Here is a 15,248-nt window from a genome sequence, read left to right as displayed (position 1 = left end):
CTCCACACTGGCAAAAGTTCCGAGGGAGCTTAAAGTTTTGTAAACATTTTAACTATCCCTCTTCCCCACCCCCCTCTTCTGAATTTACAAAGCAAAGGAGAATAGGAGCCTCACTTTTTAATGGTTCCCCCATCTCCTTATGCTATTTGATCCAAAAACTATTTACAAGTTTGTAGCAGTCTCTGTATAGTTATTATACATGTTTAGGAGGGAGAGGCAAGAAGGGATAGGGAGAATGGTAATCCAAAATAATAAAAATAGAAAGCAAATATAACCCTCCAAAACCAATTTGCTCTCAGAGCAACTCCAGCCTTCTCCGGGCACCGATGAAGAAAGGGAAGGACTTCACCTACAAGCTGCTCAGCACCGCACCTCGCGCACAGGCACGGCAGGCCCACAGCTTCCACGAGGTAGGCCTGACCATCCCAGGTGATGGTCGACAGGCGTTTGGTGGAGGCCATCAGTTATAAATAGAGCTTGAGTACGTTTCTACTTGATGTGAGTGGGTAGGAGCAGGCCTCTTCCTCCCGTTCTTGCCCATACCCTCCATCCCACTGCATCCTCCTGCATAGTGGTTTCCACGGATGAAGGTCTTAAAGATGGTCAGATTTTGTATGTTCTCTTTTCAGAAAAAGCAAACAAGTTGCCAGCCCAGAATCTTTACAAAAAAAAAAAAAAAAAACCTTTCAAGGCCACGGCTAAACACGCACACACAGTGCTCTGAGGAACAGATGAAATTCCCAGCTTTTATCAGAAGCAAAAGTTTATCCCTATCCGAGTTGAAGTTACACAAATTCATACATATGGTAAAGATGCCTCTTAAACGAGACAAATTTTCACAGAAGGGCCCAAAACAAACTGGTCCTAGTCCTTTGAAGTAAAAATATTTATGGGGGGAAAAATCAGTTTTTATATGAAAGGAAAATTACAAGTCCCTGTCCCAGGCCACAGGGTTTCCTTTGTCCAGTAAGGCTGGAGTATGTCAGGGGAGAACCCAGCTTGCTTGGAAAGTCACTAGCTAATGAAGACAACATGAATCCTTTCTCCAGAAAGAACAAGTGAAGGATGTGCAACATCACACAAGCCAATCTACAATCCACCCGCTCAGGGCCTCTGATGCAATCCTGAAGTTAGCAATGGCCATGCAACCTCTAGACAGGGTTCTGCCTGGCTCTGGCTATAGTGGAGTCCCTGTCCAGGGGAGCATTTGTTGCTGGCCAATGTCAATTAACCATAACTCTCTTCATGACTACGCCAGTTTAGACCCTTTGCCTGTACTGGGGAGGAGGGGGGAGGTGGGGAGAAAGAACAAAACAAACAAAAAGAGTGACCAGAGAAAGGAGCCTGCTCTTGGCAGATTGCAACACACTTTCAGGAGACAGTAGATGAAATCAACGCACAGTCAATGTGTGCTGCCGATATCAGCCCTGCTGGTGAGCAATCCCAACTGCCACCCCCAAGACAAAGGGTCTGGTCCACTTAGGGACAGTCTGAGATGCTCACCAACAGTGATTTAAAATAATCTTGGACACGAAGGGCTAGAAAAAAAAAGCCTGAGATGATTGGTTCTGTGATTTGTTGCAGAGTGACAGAGAGCAAATGGTGAATGCATGTTGTGTCCAACGAGAAGAATCCATGGTCATTAGGCAGGAGGGAAGGCTGGCACAGCGGCAGGTACTCAGCATCAGTACATCATCAGTAGTCATCCAGAGTCTCAATCTCACCCATGTTGAGTCGCTCTGATGATGCATTGACGGAAAACCCTACAAGAAAAAGGAAGTTTATGAGTGATTGCTCTGCCAAGTGGTCATCATCGAGCCGCTGGCTGGAATTCAAGTCTCCTCTGCTTAAGATTGACACTGAACTGGGCACTGAAGAAAGACAGAAGAAAGGAAGGTAAGCAAGTAGACCTCTGGAGAAAGAGGTCTCTGATCAGACTGGAACAGAATCCACTGAGGAGAAGCATCACTGACAGTATTCACAAACACCGCGACGCTGGAAGACCTAATGCTTCCATTAGGTCACACGAAGGATCTTTTCCAGTAGAATCCACAATCACAAGCTGATAAAAACTGTAGTGAGCAGGCCTCTTGGGAGTGAGTGACTCCCAGAAAGCGTCCCAGTTCCTCTGCCCTAGATGAATCCTCAACTGTTTCAGCTGCTGTTTGAAAACCAAAAGCAAACAGGCGACGCCCTCTGCTCCTACAAGATTCTTGGTGCTGGGTGGGTTTCCACACCTCCAGTTTTGTACTTCAGGGTTCAAATTTTCAAATAAATACACATTTGAAATGCTCCAATAACAAACAAAAATGCCTTACATAATAAAACAGCTTAATTAACAGACTCAAAAATAAGATTTGAAAAAATAAACAAGACTGCTTACTAACCAAGAAGGCTATGGGACAGTGGCTGCCTGACAAGGCTGAGCACAGGGAGAGGCAAGGACACCAAACCCATCCAAAGTCCCAACCAGCAACTGTACCCACAACCCACCTGGCAAGGCCTTTTCCCCTGGAAACACTGAAAGGCTTAGTGTTCATGTCTTTGAGGTAAAGGTTTGATTTGGTAAGTGTAAAAACCTAAAGACCAACAGTCTATGAAGTGAGCTATTAACTCTATTCTGAAGCAGGTTTGTCTGATTTCATGTCAAGAACAAATGAAATGAGATAGAAACAATGAGCTCCATGCAAAAGAAGAAATGTAATTTTAAAATCAACTAATTTCAATCAAGACAGGAAAAGAAACCTGTGGAGAAATGAAGCTTATGTGATGTTATAATGTCCTGATTACCAGGGGAGGCTTTTTAGAAGACATGGTCTAACTTAACTGGTTTAAAAGCTCAATCAGGTATAAACTCAGACTCCCCACTTCACAGAAACAACAGCTTGTGGGTGCCATGAACAGAAAGGGGGTTCACCCCCTCTGCTGCTCCACAGACCACTTTCTACTAAGTCTAGAATTCTCCTTGTATGGCTTCTTTAGGATTATGACACTCTCTGGAGGAAAGGGAAGGCTGACTGGGAGAAGAACACTGCAGGGTGTATTTTATCACCCCAAACGGTTTGCACTGGCCACTTGGAAACCCTTCAAATCAGCATGACCAGGGTAAAGGACACTGGGAAGTGAAACGAGCCTGTGGCTCCCTCTGTTGGTGTGTTTCAGAATTAAAGTTCCCCTTCAATCTGCTCCTTTAATGGATTCTATTTTTCCAGTGCGTGCATGGGAAAATTTTCTCAATCTGTAACTTTACAGGGAATATATACATTGAAAAATAATCCAAGAAAATGAGTAAACACAGCAATTCCTAGAAAGAGGCTTGAGTAGGCAGTGATTCTCACATGAAAGCCTGCTCATCCAAGTGAGTCCCCCAGCACTTCACTGAGAGGTCCCTTGTCCTTCAGCGCTGGTCTTCCTCCCGTCAGGACAATGGAGCCTTTAAGCTCTAAGAGGACCTACCTATCCCCATGACCGTACTGAGGGATGAGTAAGTCCCTGTCTATGGGGTCTATGGCAGAAGACCAAAAGCATGCTGCAGAGGACAAACATGCACAGCTGGGCCACATCTGTAGAGCAACCTCTCATCCTGTAAGCTAAATCCCAAGGGTTTCTTAGCCAGAGCTACAGTTAGAAACCTGTTCACCTATTTGTCAGAATTTTACACTTTTCAACCCATGTTTGATATTAACATTCTAAAGAAGGGCTCTATGACAGCCAAGTATATTAACTTCATACTCAAAAATAGAAAATAACTTCATTTTCACCACTACTTGTGGGGTTTGTTAGGCCAATTTAAGAAACACAGCAACTTATATTCATTATTTAAGAAATACCATCTCCCCCCCGCCGCTCCCACTAGTCTTTTAAAGCCCTAATTTTGGGAGTCTGCTGTGTAAGGACAACAGCCCTCAGTAGCAGAGAAGGAGGTGTCCACAGAAGAGCAGAGGAGGCCCAGGGCCACAGCTCGCTGGCCAGGAGACCCAGGTGTCCCAACGGTGCAGTCACCTAGTACCCAGAAGTGGACGCAACAAAGCAGCGCGGCTGCCCCCGTACACAGCAGCGTGGCACCTCTCGACCAGCACCCGTTGTCGCCATCGCTGGCTTACGACATGCGGAGCCATGCTTTCACGTCCCAAGGACCGGAACACTGTTACTCGCGTGTCCCAGCCCAGGAGGCACATCTCCTGTACCTACGTGCCCAGGAAACAGTTCCTGGCTACTTCTCTGAAGGCCAGTAAGTAAAATCAATCTTTACCTGAAAGACTGCAGTGGTCTATCTGGTTACTGGCATCACCAAACCTTCCTCCCACCCAGGCTGAGACTCTAGGCCTTTTCTCACCTAATAAACTGGGATCTGCTCGAACCATCTTCTGCTTTTTCTTCTTTTTGCCACTTTGAACAGCCTCAAAACTGGATTGTTGGTTGTTGCTTTGATTGGTCTGAAATACCGAATGGAGTGTACTATGGTTCATGCCCCAAACAGAGTCCTGTGACACAAGAAACAAACAGCACAATTACAATTATACAGTACGTATGGATGTGGACTGCTCTAAGAGAATGGCTGGCTTGCCTTTGCCTTATCAAGGGTGAGACAGCTCACAGGGCAAAAATGCTCGCCACAAAAGTCTGATGGCCTGAGTTCATCCCCAGAACCTGGTGGAAACAGAACCAACTTTCAAAGCACTTCTTACTTCCACCTGTCCATCACGGTACATATGCGTGCGTGTGTGTGTGTGTGTGTGTGTGTGTGTGTGTGTGTGTGTGTGTGTGTGTGCGCGCGCGCAAACAAAGCCAGGTTCAGAGTGCACACTGTTCCTGTAAAGGACCTGAGACTGATTCCTGGCCACATCAGACAGCTTACAACTGCCTGTAACTATAGCTCCAGGGGTATCTCATGCTTTGACCTGCATTCATGTGCACATACTCATCGACACACAGGAATCCATAATTTAAAGTTATTTTAAAAATAAATCTCAAGAAAAAAAAAAAAAAAAGCCCAAACCAATACAGGCAATACAGAAACCGAGAGACAGCCACTGAACTACTACTGTAAGTCCTCATTTCAACACTCCACTTGATGCCTGCTATCTCTACAAAGTCCCTCTCTAGGAACCCCAGGATTTCACTCAAGCTATACAAGAATGGTTGTCCTAAGTTTTCTAGCAGATGCAGTGTCTGTGTCAGCCATTAAGAAATGTAATACACAGCATCTGACCTCAACAGGCCTCAACATGATGACAATACATGCACCTGACTGTCTCACAGCACAAAGTATCTTTGTTCTTTAGTATACAGGTCAGAACAAGGTGAGAATCAGCTGGCAGTGTACCACTAAAGGCTAACGTCATGCACGTTATTCATACTAGCAATCCCAGAAGGGATTTGTTACCAAAATATTGCCTCTATACTTGCTGAGAGCTGCTGGTTGCAATGGCTTTACCAGAGGCTGTAGGAGTATACAGCAGGTGACAACTAGTATTAAACAGGTCAACCCACCAGACAAATAACTCTCTGATGGAGAGCCCCACATGGCAGAGCCATGGTGTCACTGACTGTAAATGACTGGTTGCTTCTGTCTGTAGTTTTTCTCATGTGCCACTACACTTCTTTCCTAAAAACTGCTATGGGTGTTCCCTACTGCTTGTGTGTTTAGCTCATGTAGATATTCCATCTATTGGTCACACTTGTAGCTATGGATGGTCAGGAAGATGATTTCTGCTTAAGCTGTATAATTTTGATGAATAGAAATACTAGGATATTTTTCATAACTGACATAGGAAAGTAACAGTATTCTCAGTCACAAAGACAGCTAATTTTAGACTTCAGAACAAATTCAAACATACTAGCTGCCCCTGCAGAGAATACACAAAGACAAGTTCCCAGGTGTTTATTGCTGAATCAAGGTCAGACAAGAAGCAGCTTTGGTAGACGTAACTCCCTGTAGTAATTCTCTTTCTGCACATACCCCTACCACTCAAGGTTCAGCTAACCAACTGTTACTCTTAAGTCCTGGATTTCAATGCCACTCTCTGTCTGGGAACTTTGACCACTCAAGAACTACATGTTACTTTACTCACCACGCCTGTCAACACAACCTCCCTAGGCTCATGTGTGACTTATGTGTTATGAAAATGGGTTGGACTCTGAAAATGTAACATATAATTGTCTACAGAGTTTGGCTGCTGAGGTGCGTGCGTGAGCGCGCATGCACAGTGAAAGGATGAAGCTGAATGCAGAGCTGAGAGATGTATGTTGAAGGAGAAATGAGAAAGAAGTGTAAAAAGATGTAGCTGAACGGAGGAAAAACTGCAGCGAGATGAGGAGAATGTAACTGTATGGAGAATATCGTGTGGAGACAAGGAAATGGAGCTGCATGGAAAAGAGATACACTGTATATAGAGACATATGACTGTAGGACAGAGATGGATGTAAAGAGATATATAGCTGTATGTAAAGAATGTGCAGACAGATTTTCAGAGATGATTTTTTAAGATGAAGTAAAAGAGAAACTTACCATCAGAAAGAGTGTTTCCTTCTTTACCCTTCAGATAGATAAGAATTTTTCCTTAGCCTTTACTATTCTGACGCATTCTTTTGGCTACCCTGGGTGCAGTTCTGGGAGCTGGCCTCCCAGGCTGCGTTACACACTTCTGCCAACTGGTTAGAGTATAAAACAATACACTAGTCCTTTGTTCTTACTGTTGCCTTTATTAGAGAAACTTACTTCAGAAGCCAGTTCAAAGATCGGGGGTAGCCCTGAGGACGGAGTACAGAGAGCACTGTGGAAGAGCATGCCTAGGTCCGTGGGCACATATGATGGGGGCATTTCCTTGCTGCTGTAGTCCAGAGGAGACCACCCCACAGGGCAGTGTTTCCCACACTACTTCACCTACCTGCTCCTGCAATGCCCCGAGACATCTGCTCTACTGTGCTCTGCTATGGACACCTGCCATGCCCTCTTCATTTACCTCTGCTCTACAGAGTTAGACCTCAAATACTTGATGCTACAATGTATCTTCCACATCTCCAGAAGTGGTCTATAACAGTTATCATCTCTAGTAGAATATATAAGGATTCATAAAAATACTCTTTATGAACACTGCCAACTTGTCTTTCAGAAAATGTTAACTATCAGTCCTCAAAGACCCTATATTTGTAAATTTCAATGAATTATTAAGTGTGTTTTTGTTTTGTTTTGTTTTTTATGGTCATTCTGAGCACACATATGCTCAGAGAGGTAAAACAATCTTTAACACCCAAGGCACATGCTTTCAACTAAAGAGGGACAAGGGATCATCCACCTTCCTACTTTGGTTCACAGGTGTTTTCTCTGGTTAGTCATCTTTGTGTTTCTTGAGAGTGATTTCACTACTGCAGTGCTCAGGTGCCATCAGATGCTCCTGAGCACAGAAGACTGCACATCTCGGGGAGAAGACGCGCAGGTGAGTTCTGTACAAGTGACAATGACATAAATCTGAAGACAAAATTATGAACTCACTAGATGCTGTAAATGAGAGGCTCACAAAACTCAACATAGCATCATCAGGAGAGGTGATGATTGTATCCTCAATTTCCTAGTCACTCAAACCTGGTTCTCAACCTGTGGGTCACGACCCCTTTGGGGGGGCTGTCAAGCGACCCTTTCACTGGAGTTGCCTCTCAGATATTTACATTACGAGTCATAGCAGAAGCAAAATTACAGTTGTGAAGTAGTAACAAAAATAGTTTTATGGTTGGGGGTGACTGCAGCCTGAGGAACTGCATTAAAGGGTGGCAGCGTACTGTTATAGACCAGAGCTGCAACAAAGAGCAAATGACAACTCATCTTCACACCCCCTCAGCGGCATGTGAAATGCCTGTCATCAACAGCATGTGAAATGTCTCAGAGAGAAACACTGTGGAATACAGGAGATGCCAAGTTTTAAAAACAGATTTATGGGTCATGCTGGGATCTGCAGTCTGAATAAAACATATATATGAATCAGGAAAACAGACCAGGATACCTTGAACACTCTGTCTGAAACATTTACAGACAAGCACTTTGAAAAGATGAAGACCACACAAATTCTGAAAAGTTTTGGTCACAGATGCATAAAAATGAAATATTCCTTTTCATTTCTCTGGCTACTCAACATTTATAGGCATTCCTATTCACATGTTCCTCACACACTATGTCACTTTATACCTGCTGCTGCTGCTGCTGTTGCTGCTGCTGCTGCTGCTGCTGTTGCTGCTGCTGCTGTTGCTGACGCTGTTGGTTGGCTTTCTGTTTGGCACGGCGCTCAAGGAACTGCTTGGCAAACTCCTTGGCCTCAGAAGTATCTCCTAAATAGGCCCTGATGTAGTCGTGGACTTCATAAGGAGATTCCACTTCTTTCAAGAAAGAAACAAACGTGGGAACTGCAACACAAGAGGGAGAGGACCTAAGACAGCAACAATGAAATCAACACGCGTACAAAGAACAGACCTCAAGTTTGTCTGTCCCCACACTAACACAGGCGTCAACAGAAACGTGGAAGCTGTGCAGCTTCTGTGGCAGACACTCGAATCTGCCCAACGCAGACGAAAAAGGCTCATCACAGTGCTGAACTCCTCCTGTACAGCAGTGTCAGACAGACACGCCATAGGCCGAGCTTCACTCAAGTTCCTTCTTCCCTTTAATTCAATCTATTAAGTGCTATGATAGACACCAGCTACCATGACAGTTATTAAAGATACAGATATATCATCTGGAACTTGTAATTAGGGTATTATGTGTTTTAGAGAGCATCAAGTGGAAAATGCAAATTGTGTGGCCTCAGGGGGGAAAAAAGGCACAAACACCAGAGTTAGACAGGCATGGGTTTAAAATTCGATTCTGAAGCTTGCTGGCTGTGTGACCTTGATGAATTACTTAACCTTCTGAGCCTCTGTTTCCTAATTTATAAAATGGGGATAATACCACCTACCTTGTAAAGGCATCTTCAAAATTTACTGAAAAAAAAAAAATGAGTAACTGGGATAACACTGTGCTAGCCCAGCTAGTGCCCAGCACATGGTAGGTGCTTAATGGATGGCAGCCGTGACTACTATGACGTCTACTTCCTCTGAAGGCCTTCCGACTCTTGGCTAACGTTTCAATGCTGCAAAGGAGCCTGCCAGTTCTTGACTGTGCAGGGCTTGACTGCTGGCGTTAGGCCAGCGATCACCCTGGCCTATCAGCTAAGGCAATCCCTTCTACAGTATGACCAACAGCCACTGCTGGCTAGTGAGGGGGAGAAGGGGATTGATTCACTTCCATCTAAGGAGCTAGCTCTCTGTAAACGGCTTGTTACAAGCATGCTTTTCTGAAATTGTGCTGAAACCTTTCCTTCTGCAGTCTCAGCCCATACAAAGCAGGTGTACTTACTCTATCACAATTTCTGTCACCTCCCAAAGCAGGAAGGGAACAATGTCATTTGGCTTTACTACTCTGCTGGCCAGGCTAACCTTGCTCCTGACTACGACATTTAACTTTTTCTTAGACATGATAACGTAGCTGGAAAATGTTTTCCATAAAAAGGTAATGAAAAACTATGACTTCCTTTGTCCCGTACATCATTAAGGCAGCCTGAGCTGGCATTTAATTTTTGGAACTGCTCATAATCTATTTGAGCAGTTTTACAGGACGTTTTTCGTAAGTAATACTATGGGAGTCAAGTTTTTAATGGAAGGTGTGGGACTTGGCCCCCGTAGATTTCATCTTCTATATTTTGGCTCACTGTTCCAACCTGCCAACCTCTTTGTAGGTCCTGCTCTGTCAATCCACATGCTGGGATTCCCTCCCCAATTCTTACCATCCAAGTTATTTGCCGTATTAAGGGCATGAAGCATCTGTTCACACCACTGGGTAAATCCATCTTGGGCTTTATTTACTCCCTGAAAGAGCTTCAGCAACTTTTCTTCTTCTTCTACTTTCTTATTCTGCCGGTTAGACACACCTACAGATTTACTAAAGCAAAACAATAGGGCGATATTATATTCCCAGAAACTGTTACTATGTGATTATACTACAATACCATAAATACTGTCTCGGCAACACCAGACAGCTGTCCAGTAAGCCAATTCTTAGTTCTATACAAGAAAAAAAAAATTCAAGTGTTTTGATGGACACTTCCTTAAAAACTAGCCTCAGCTAACATCCTAGTTTATAGGACTTCTCTTTAGAGAAAATGATGAAATTCTTCCTACATGTTCTTAGGTAAGCTGTTCAATTTACTAAGCCTCAGTTTCCTCATATGCAAAATGGTGCCGACACTTCTTTGGATTAGAGTAAGGAATGAAGACAATCTCAGAAAGGCCTGGAACAGAACAGTGCCTGGCAAAGAAGCTCAATAGGCGAATGTGTTTCCTTTCTTTAAGTCTTCAACCAGAAAGACTCTGACCACACTACCATTTATTAAGTACTTACTATATGCCAGGCACATATTTACTATTTCAGGTGTACTTGTTTACTCCTTACAACTACACTCATGAAGTTATTATCTTCATTTTACCGATGAGGGAACTGAGGCCCAAAAGAGGTTCTCTGTGGCCAAGGTCACACAGCTACGAAGTGGTAGTGCTGGGATCTGAGTTCATGAATGTAACAACAAACCCATGCTCATTCAACAACACTGGCTACTGAGGAAAGAAAGAAGAAGATGAAATAGAGCTAATTGGTTATATAGGAAGTTTAAGGCCATTACAGAAGGTTTTTTGGAATGCTCATTCTAGTATAAATATAGTTTAAAAATACAAATTAACAAAAAACTCTAAGTTACCTAGAGAAAACATTGGAGAAACGTTAACAACAAAAATATTCTATTCTTATGATTATCAGGCAGTCACCATGGAGCAGGCAAGGGGTTAAGTGCTCAGCAGTAGGACAAGCCCAAGGAGTAATCAAGTATGCTTCACTGGGTAGAGAGCAACCGTCACAAGTGTGACTCACATGCTTGGGCACAGATGGAACTATAAACAAACACTGTATCTAACATCCCTTCCACTGCCCTCACCCCCCACCAATCAAGGTACACAGGTGCAGTCAGTACGAGCCCTACCTGAGACTGGCGTTGTTTTTATTTTTATTTGTTGAATTTCTAGGTCCCACCTCTTTCACTGCATCATCCCAAAACCCCATGTTGGAGTTTTTAGTGTCTGCATTACTCCAGATACTACTGACTAGATCAGACGCCCACTGGTTAGGAGGACCCGTGTTTATAGAGCCCCATACAGAATTCCCAATGCTGGTGTGCAGGTTGGAATGCTGTCAAAAAGACAAAAAAAGACTTTGGTTAATAACATTAAAAAGACAGTTTAAAAAGCAGCGCCCATGACGGCATTCAGGAACAGGAACTCACTGTGCTGTTCCGGGCTCTGTTTGTCTGTTGCTGCTGCTGGTGCTGCTGTTGTTGCTGCTGCTGCATCTGCCTGGCCTCTTCCTGCTGGATCTCCAGAAGAGACTTGGTGGTACCTGGAGGTTTGCTGACATTCCCCCAACCTGAGAGCTTCTGCTGCTGCTGCTGTTGCTGCTGCTGCTGGAGAGCTTTCATCAATTCCCTCTGCTGGCGCCTTTGCTGTTGGATAAGGACAGCCAACTCAGGATTTGTTTTTCATTAGTTACAAGCATCAGGATATAATACACAACAGCTAAATGAAACCCAATGGGGTTAATTCTTTTGGCTAAATTAAGGTAGAAATTGTAAGTGGTACTGAGGGGGAAATCAAGAGACTAAACACAGAATTACTTCATACAAATGATGAAGTCTTTTTGGTTAAGCACAGAAATGAAATGTTTACTTCCCAAAGTAACACCAAAATGAAAGGATCAACTTATTGTGGGTTTATTTGTGTGTGGCTCTGACATGGGGTTTCACTATACAGAGCCTAATTAGGTCTAAAACTCAAGACCTCCCTCCACAGCTTCCCAGGACAGAGACTGCAGGTGGTCACACATGCTCAGCTACACACACTTCTTTAAAAGCATAGACCAGTAAAGGACAACAAGCCAGACATGACTTTTAAACACAGAAAGTAGGGCTAGGGAAGAGAGCTAAGCCGGTGAGGCGTTTGTTCTGCAAACCTGAGGATGCTGAGTGCAGTCCCTGAAGCCCATGTGAGAAAGCCAAGGTGGCAGACACCCACAATCTCAGCACTGCAGAGGTGGAGAGTCCAGCCTACTTGGTGAGTTGCAGGCTGTGAGATCTCTATCTCCAAAAGCAAAATAAAAACCAAAAAAGCAAACAAAGCACCTGATCTGATGGTGTCCTTTGATCTTTCTGTGCATATGTACACAAACAAAAATAAATATCTGGATATAAAGATTAATAATCTGGAAAGCAGATTATTAGTTACCAGAGTAGCACAACTGAAAAACTAAGTGAAGGAAGCTCAGGAACCGGAGGTGCTTACATGCATCTCAGGAAGGCTGGCTATAAACAGAGCCACTTAGACCCTGAACTGCCTCCTTTGCCCTGTTCAGTTGAACTGTCTTTCATCCAAGCAGAAAACAAGTTTTCCACCTGGAAAGACCAACACAGATGAATAGACTGTTCTACAGTAAGCTGATCAGCAGGGAATACTGAGTGAACACCAACAGGTGAGAGGCACACTCCACAACAAAACAGCCCAGAGAATAACCACTGGCACCAAAGGGGCACCTAGAGTAGAGCCTTTGATGAGCTTTTGAGACCTTAACAAATAGCCCAGAATTGCTAAATACGCTTCCGAGATAAAAGCCAGGCACCAAAATAAATACATAAAATAAAAGAAAAAAATTAAACACACACACACACACACACACACACACACACACACACACACACACACGGAAAAAATAGGATTTCTTTGTATAGCCTTGCCTGTCCTGGAACTCACTCCATAGACCAGGCTGTCTCAAACTCAAGAGATCTGCCTGTCTCTGCCTCCAGAGTGCTAGGATTAAAGGCATGCATCACCATTGCTCAACTAGGAATTGTCTTCTAAAAATTTAATTAACATGTGTGAATATTTTTCCTGCATGTATGTATGTGTACCTGAAGGGGACTGGATCCCCTGGAACTGGAGTTACAGATGGTTATGAGCTTCCATGTGGGTGCTGGGAACTGAACCTGGGGCCTCTACAAGATCAGCAAGCACTCTTAACTGTTGAGCCATCTCTCTAGCTCTGAACTGTTTTTTGTTTAGTTTTGTTTTAAGCTATCAGCAAATAATAACCCTACAGCAGCAGTTCTCAACCGCCTTGAGGGTTGGTGGTTTGATACAAACAACCTTTTCACAGGGTTGCATATCAGACAGCCTGCACATCAGGTATTTACATCACAATCCAGAACAGTAGCAAAACTATAGTTATAAAGTAGCAACGAAAATAATGTTATGGTTCGAGGAGCACCACAACACAAGAATCTGTGCTAAAGGGTCGAAACGTTAGGAAGGTTGAGAACCATTGCCCTAGAGAGTTAATGGTGCAATCACTAAAATAAGAATAGAAGGCTATATACTACAAAGCCCAAAGAACTCAGAAATTTAAAACAAGATGGTATAAGCTAAAATTCAACAGAAGAACTAAAAGAGAAAACTGAGGAAATGTGTCCACCCATAATGATACAAAGAAAGATGGAAAGAGGAGAAATCAGCATCTATCTAGGGCAATCATGGAATTGACAGGAACTGCAGAAAAAAAGATCAAGAGCTGCACAACACTGAGCATGTCCAAACTGAACAGGTTAGAGTCCCAGGCAGGGCACTCCAGGAAAGACAAAACAAGTAACATTATCTTGGGTTTCTCCATAAGACCAACAAGCAAAGAACAGCGGTTCATGGTCTGTGAGGTACAGGGAGAATAAAAGGCTCCAAGAACATGAATCAAACGAACCAAGTGAGATGCTAACTTTTGGGAAGCGGGGCGGGGGCAAAGAGTCCGGCTGGGCTGTAGCTCAGCCACAGGATGCCTTCTTAGTACGCACAGGGCCTAGAGGCACTCTTGATTCTTGTTCACCGTCACTTTTCACTGAACAGAGACTAAAATCATTCCAATACTCTGCTCTGAGACACCTATTTGATAACCTTTTGGAGAAAGGTGATCCCAGGAACAAAGTTTAATCTTTTGGTTTTACACTAAAGTGAGAAAGTAATTTTAAGGTAGAGAAATGCTTTAACCTACTAGACGATGTCGACTCCAAATATGTATATAATTATAGACAGATGATGGAGAGAGTACACACTGTACGTGTACGTGTACACACACACACACACACACACACACACACACACACACACACACACACACACTATTCTGCCTCAAGTGCTGGCCACCTAAAGCCTGTTCCTTCTTCAGGACGGCCACACCACCTCATCCATCTAAAGGCCTTCACAGGGCGCACTATTGAAGCCTGGGCAATCTCCAGTTCCATCCCTGCCCACCCACAACTCCCATGCCCGCTCCCCTTTCCTTCCTGCTAGCAAGTCTCTTTCTCTGACACTTGCCACCCTCTAAAGCACCATTTAGTTTACTTGATTTCTGTGGCCCATCTCGTCTTAGCTAGAGGGCAGAGCATTTCATCAGTTTTATACCCGGCTGCACTTCCAGACTATGAATGAGTAAAAAGGTGTTGAATCAATCAATCAACAAGACAACTAATAGCAGCCCTCCCTTGTGAATCAATCATCTTCTCTCTATCAAAAACTATCCTCTCCAACTTCTTCCCACTATGCTGTACCCTTCCTGTCCTCTAATGAACTTCATGATATCGAGTTAAAAGTAGAGTTGTTATTTTTGTCATATTACAAGTTTTTCTGGGCTAGTCAGAAGACCCAATATCCTTTACAGAAGAATGTGTCCTGCATTCAAAATGACAAATTCACAAGTGGATGTGTGATGGTTAGTGTTAATTGTCAACCTGACATGATCTAGTACCAAACTGACATCAGTCTCTGGGCTGTGGGAGATTATCTCGATTACACTGGCAGCACCACTCCCTAACTAGGACCAAGGCTGTACAAGGACTGAAGGACCTGAGCTTCAGCATGTGCACACCCCATCTCCTGACTGTGGATGCAATGTGACCGGCTACTTAAGGGCCTGCTGCTTTGACTTCCTTTTCTCCATTAAGTTATTTCTGTCAAGGGTGGTTTAACATGAAGACAGAAAAAGGAATTAAGACAGGGTGGGCAAAACTTACGCACAATTCTCAACAAACTCTATTTTTTAAAAAGTATTTTTCATTCCTCTTTGAGAATGTCATAGATACATA

The 15,248-nt window shown here is 43.7% G+C and overlaps 1 protein-coding gene across 12 annotated transcripts in view; it reads right to left on the bottom strand.

Moving 5' to 3' along the window:
* Positions 1–1,559: 1,559 nt before the first annotated feature.
* Positions 1,560–15,248, bottom strand: part of Gigyf2 (GRB10 interacting GYF protein 2) — a 125,218-nt gene continuing 111,529 nt past the window's right edge. For 8 of the 12 annotated variants that reach the window (XM_016002736.3, XM_016002739.3, XM_042259777.2 and 5 more), the window contains 6 exons: positions 11,358–11,573; positions 11,058–11,263; positions 9,813–9,967; positions 8,183–8,397; positions 4,337–4,484; positions 1,560–1,763 (listed from right to left, as the gene is read on the bottom strand). In XM_016002736.3, the coding sequence (XP_015858222.3) occupies positions 1,696–1,763; positions 4,337–4,484; positions 8,183–8,397; positions 9,813–9,967; positions 11,058–11,263; positions 11,358–11,573 (1,008 nt within the window). In that variant the 3' untranslated portion in view covers positions 1,560–1,695. Of the gene's footprint in view, positions 1,764–4,336; positions 4,488–8,175; positions 8,398–9,812; positions 9,968–11,057; positions 11,264–11,357; positions 11,574–15,248 lie in introns of all 12 variants that reach the window. The other 4 variants (XR_013043957.1, XM_042259773.2, XR_013043955.1 and 1 more) reach the window with 4 other exon arrangements.

The sequence above is a fragment of the Peromyscus maniculatus genome, chromosome 13, assembly GCF_049852395.1.
Source record: "Peromyscus maniculatus bairdii isolate BWxNUB_F1_BW_parent chromosome 13, HU_Pman_BW_mat_3.1, whole genome shotgun sequence".
Taxonomy (NCBI): Eukaryota; Metazoa; Chordata; class Mammalia; order Rodentia; family Cricetidae; genus Peromyscus; species Peromyscus maniculatus.
Note: the sequence above shows the minus strand (reverse complement) of the source record. Positions and strands in the feature narration are given on the sequence as shown.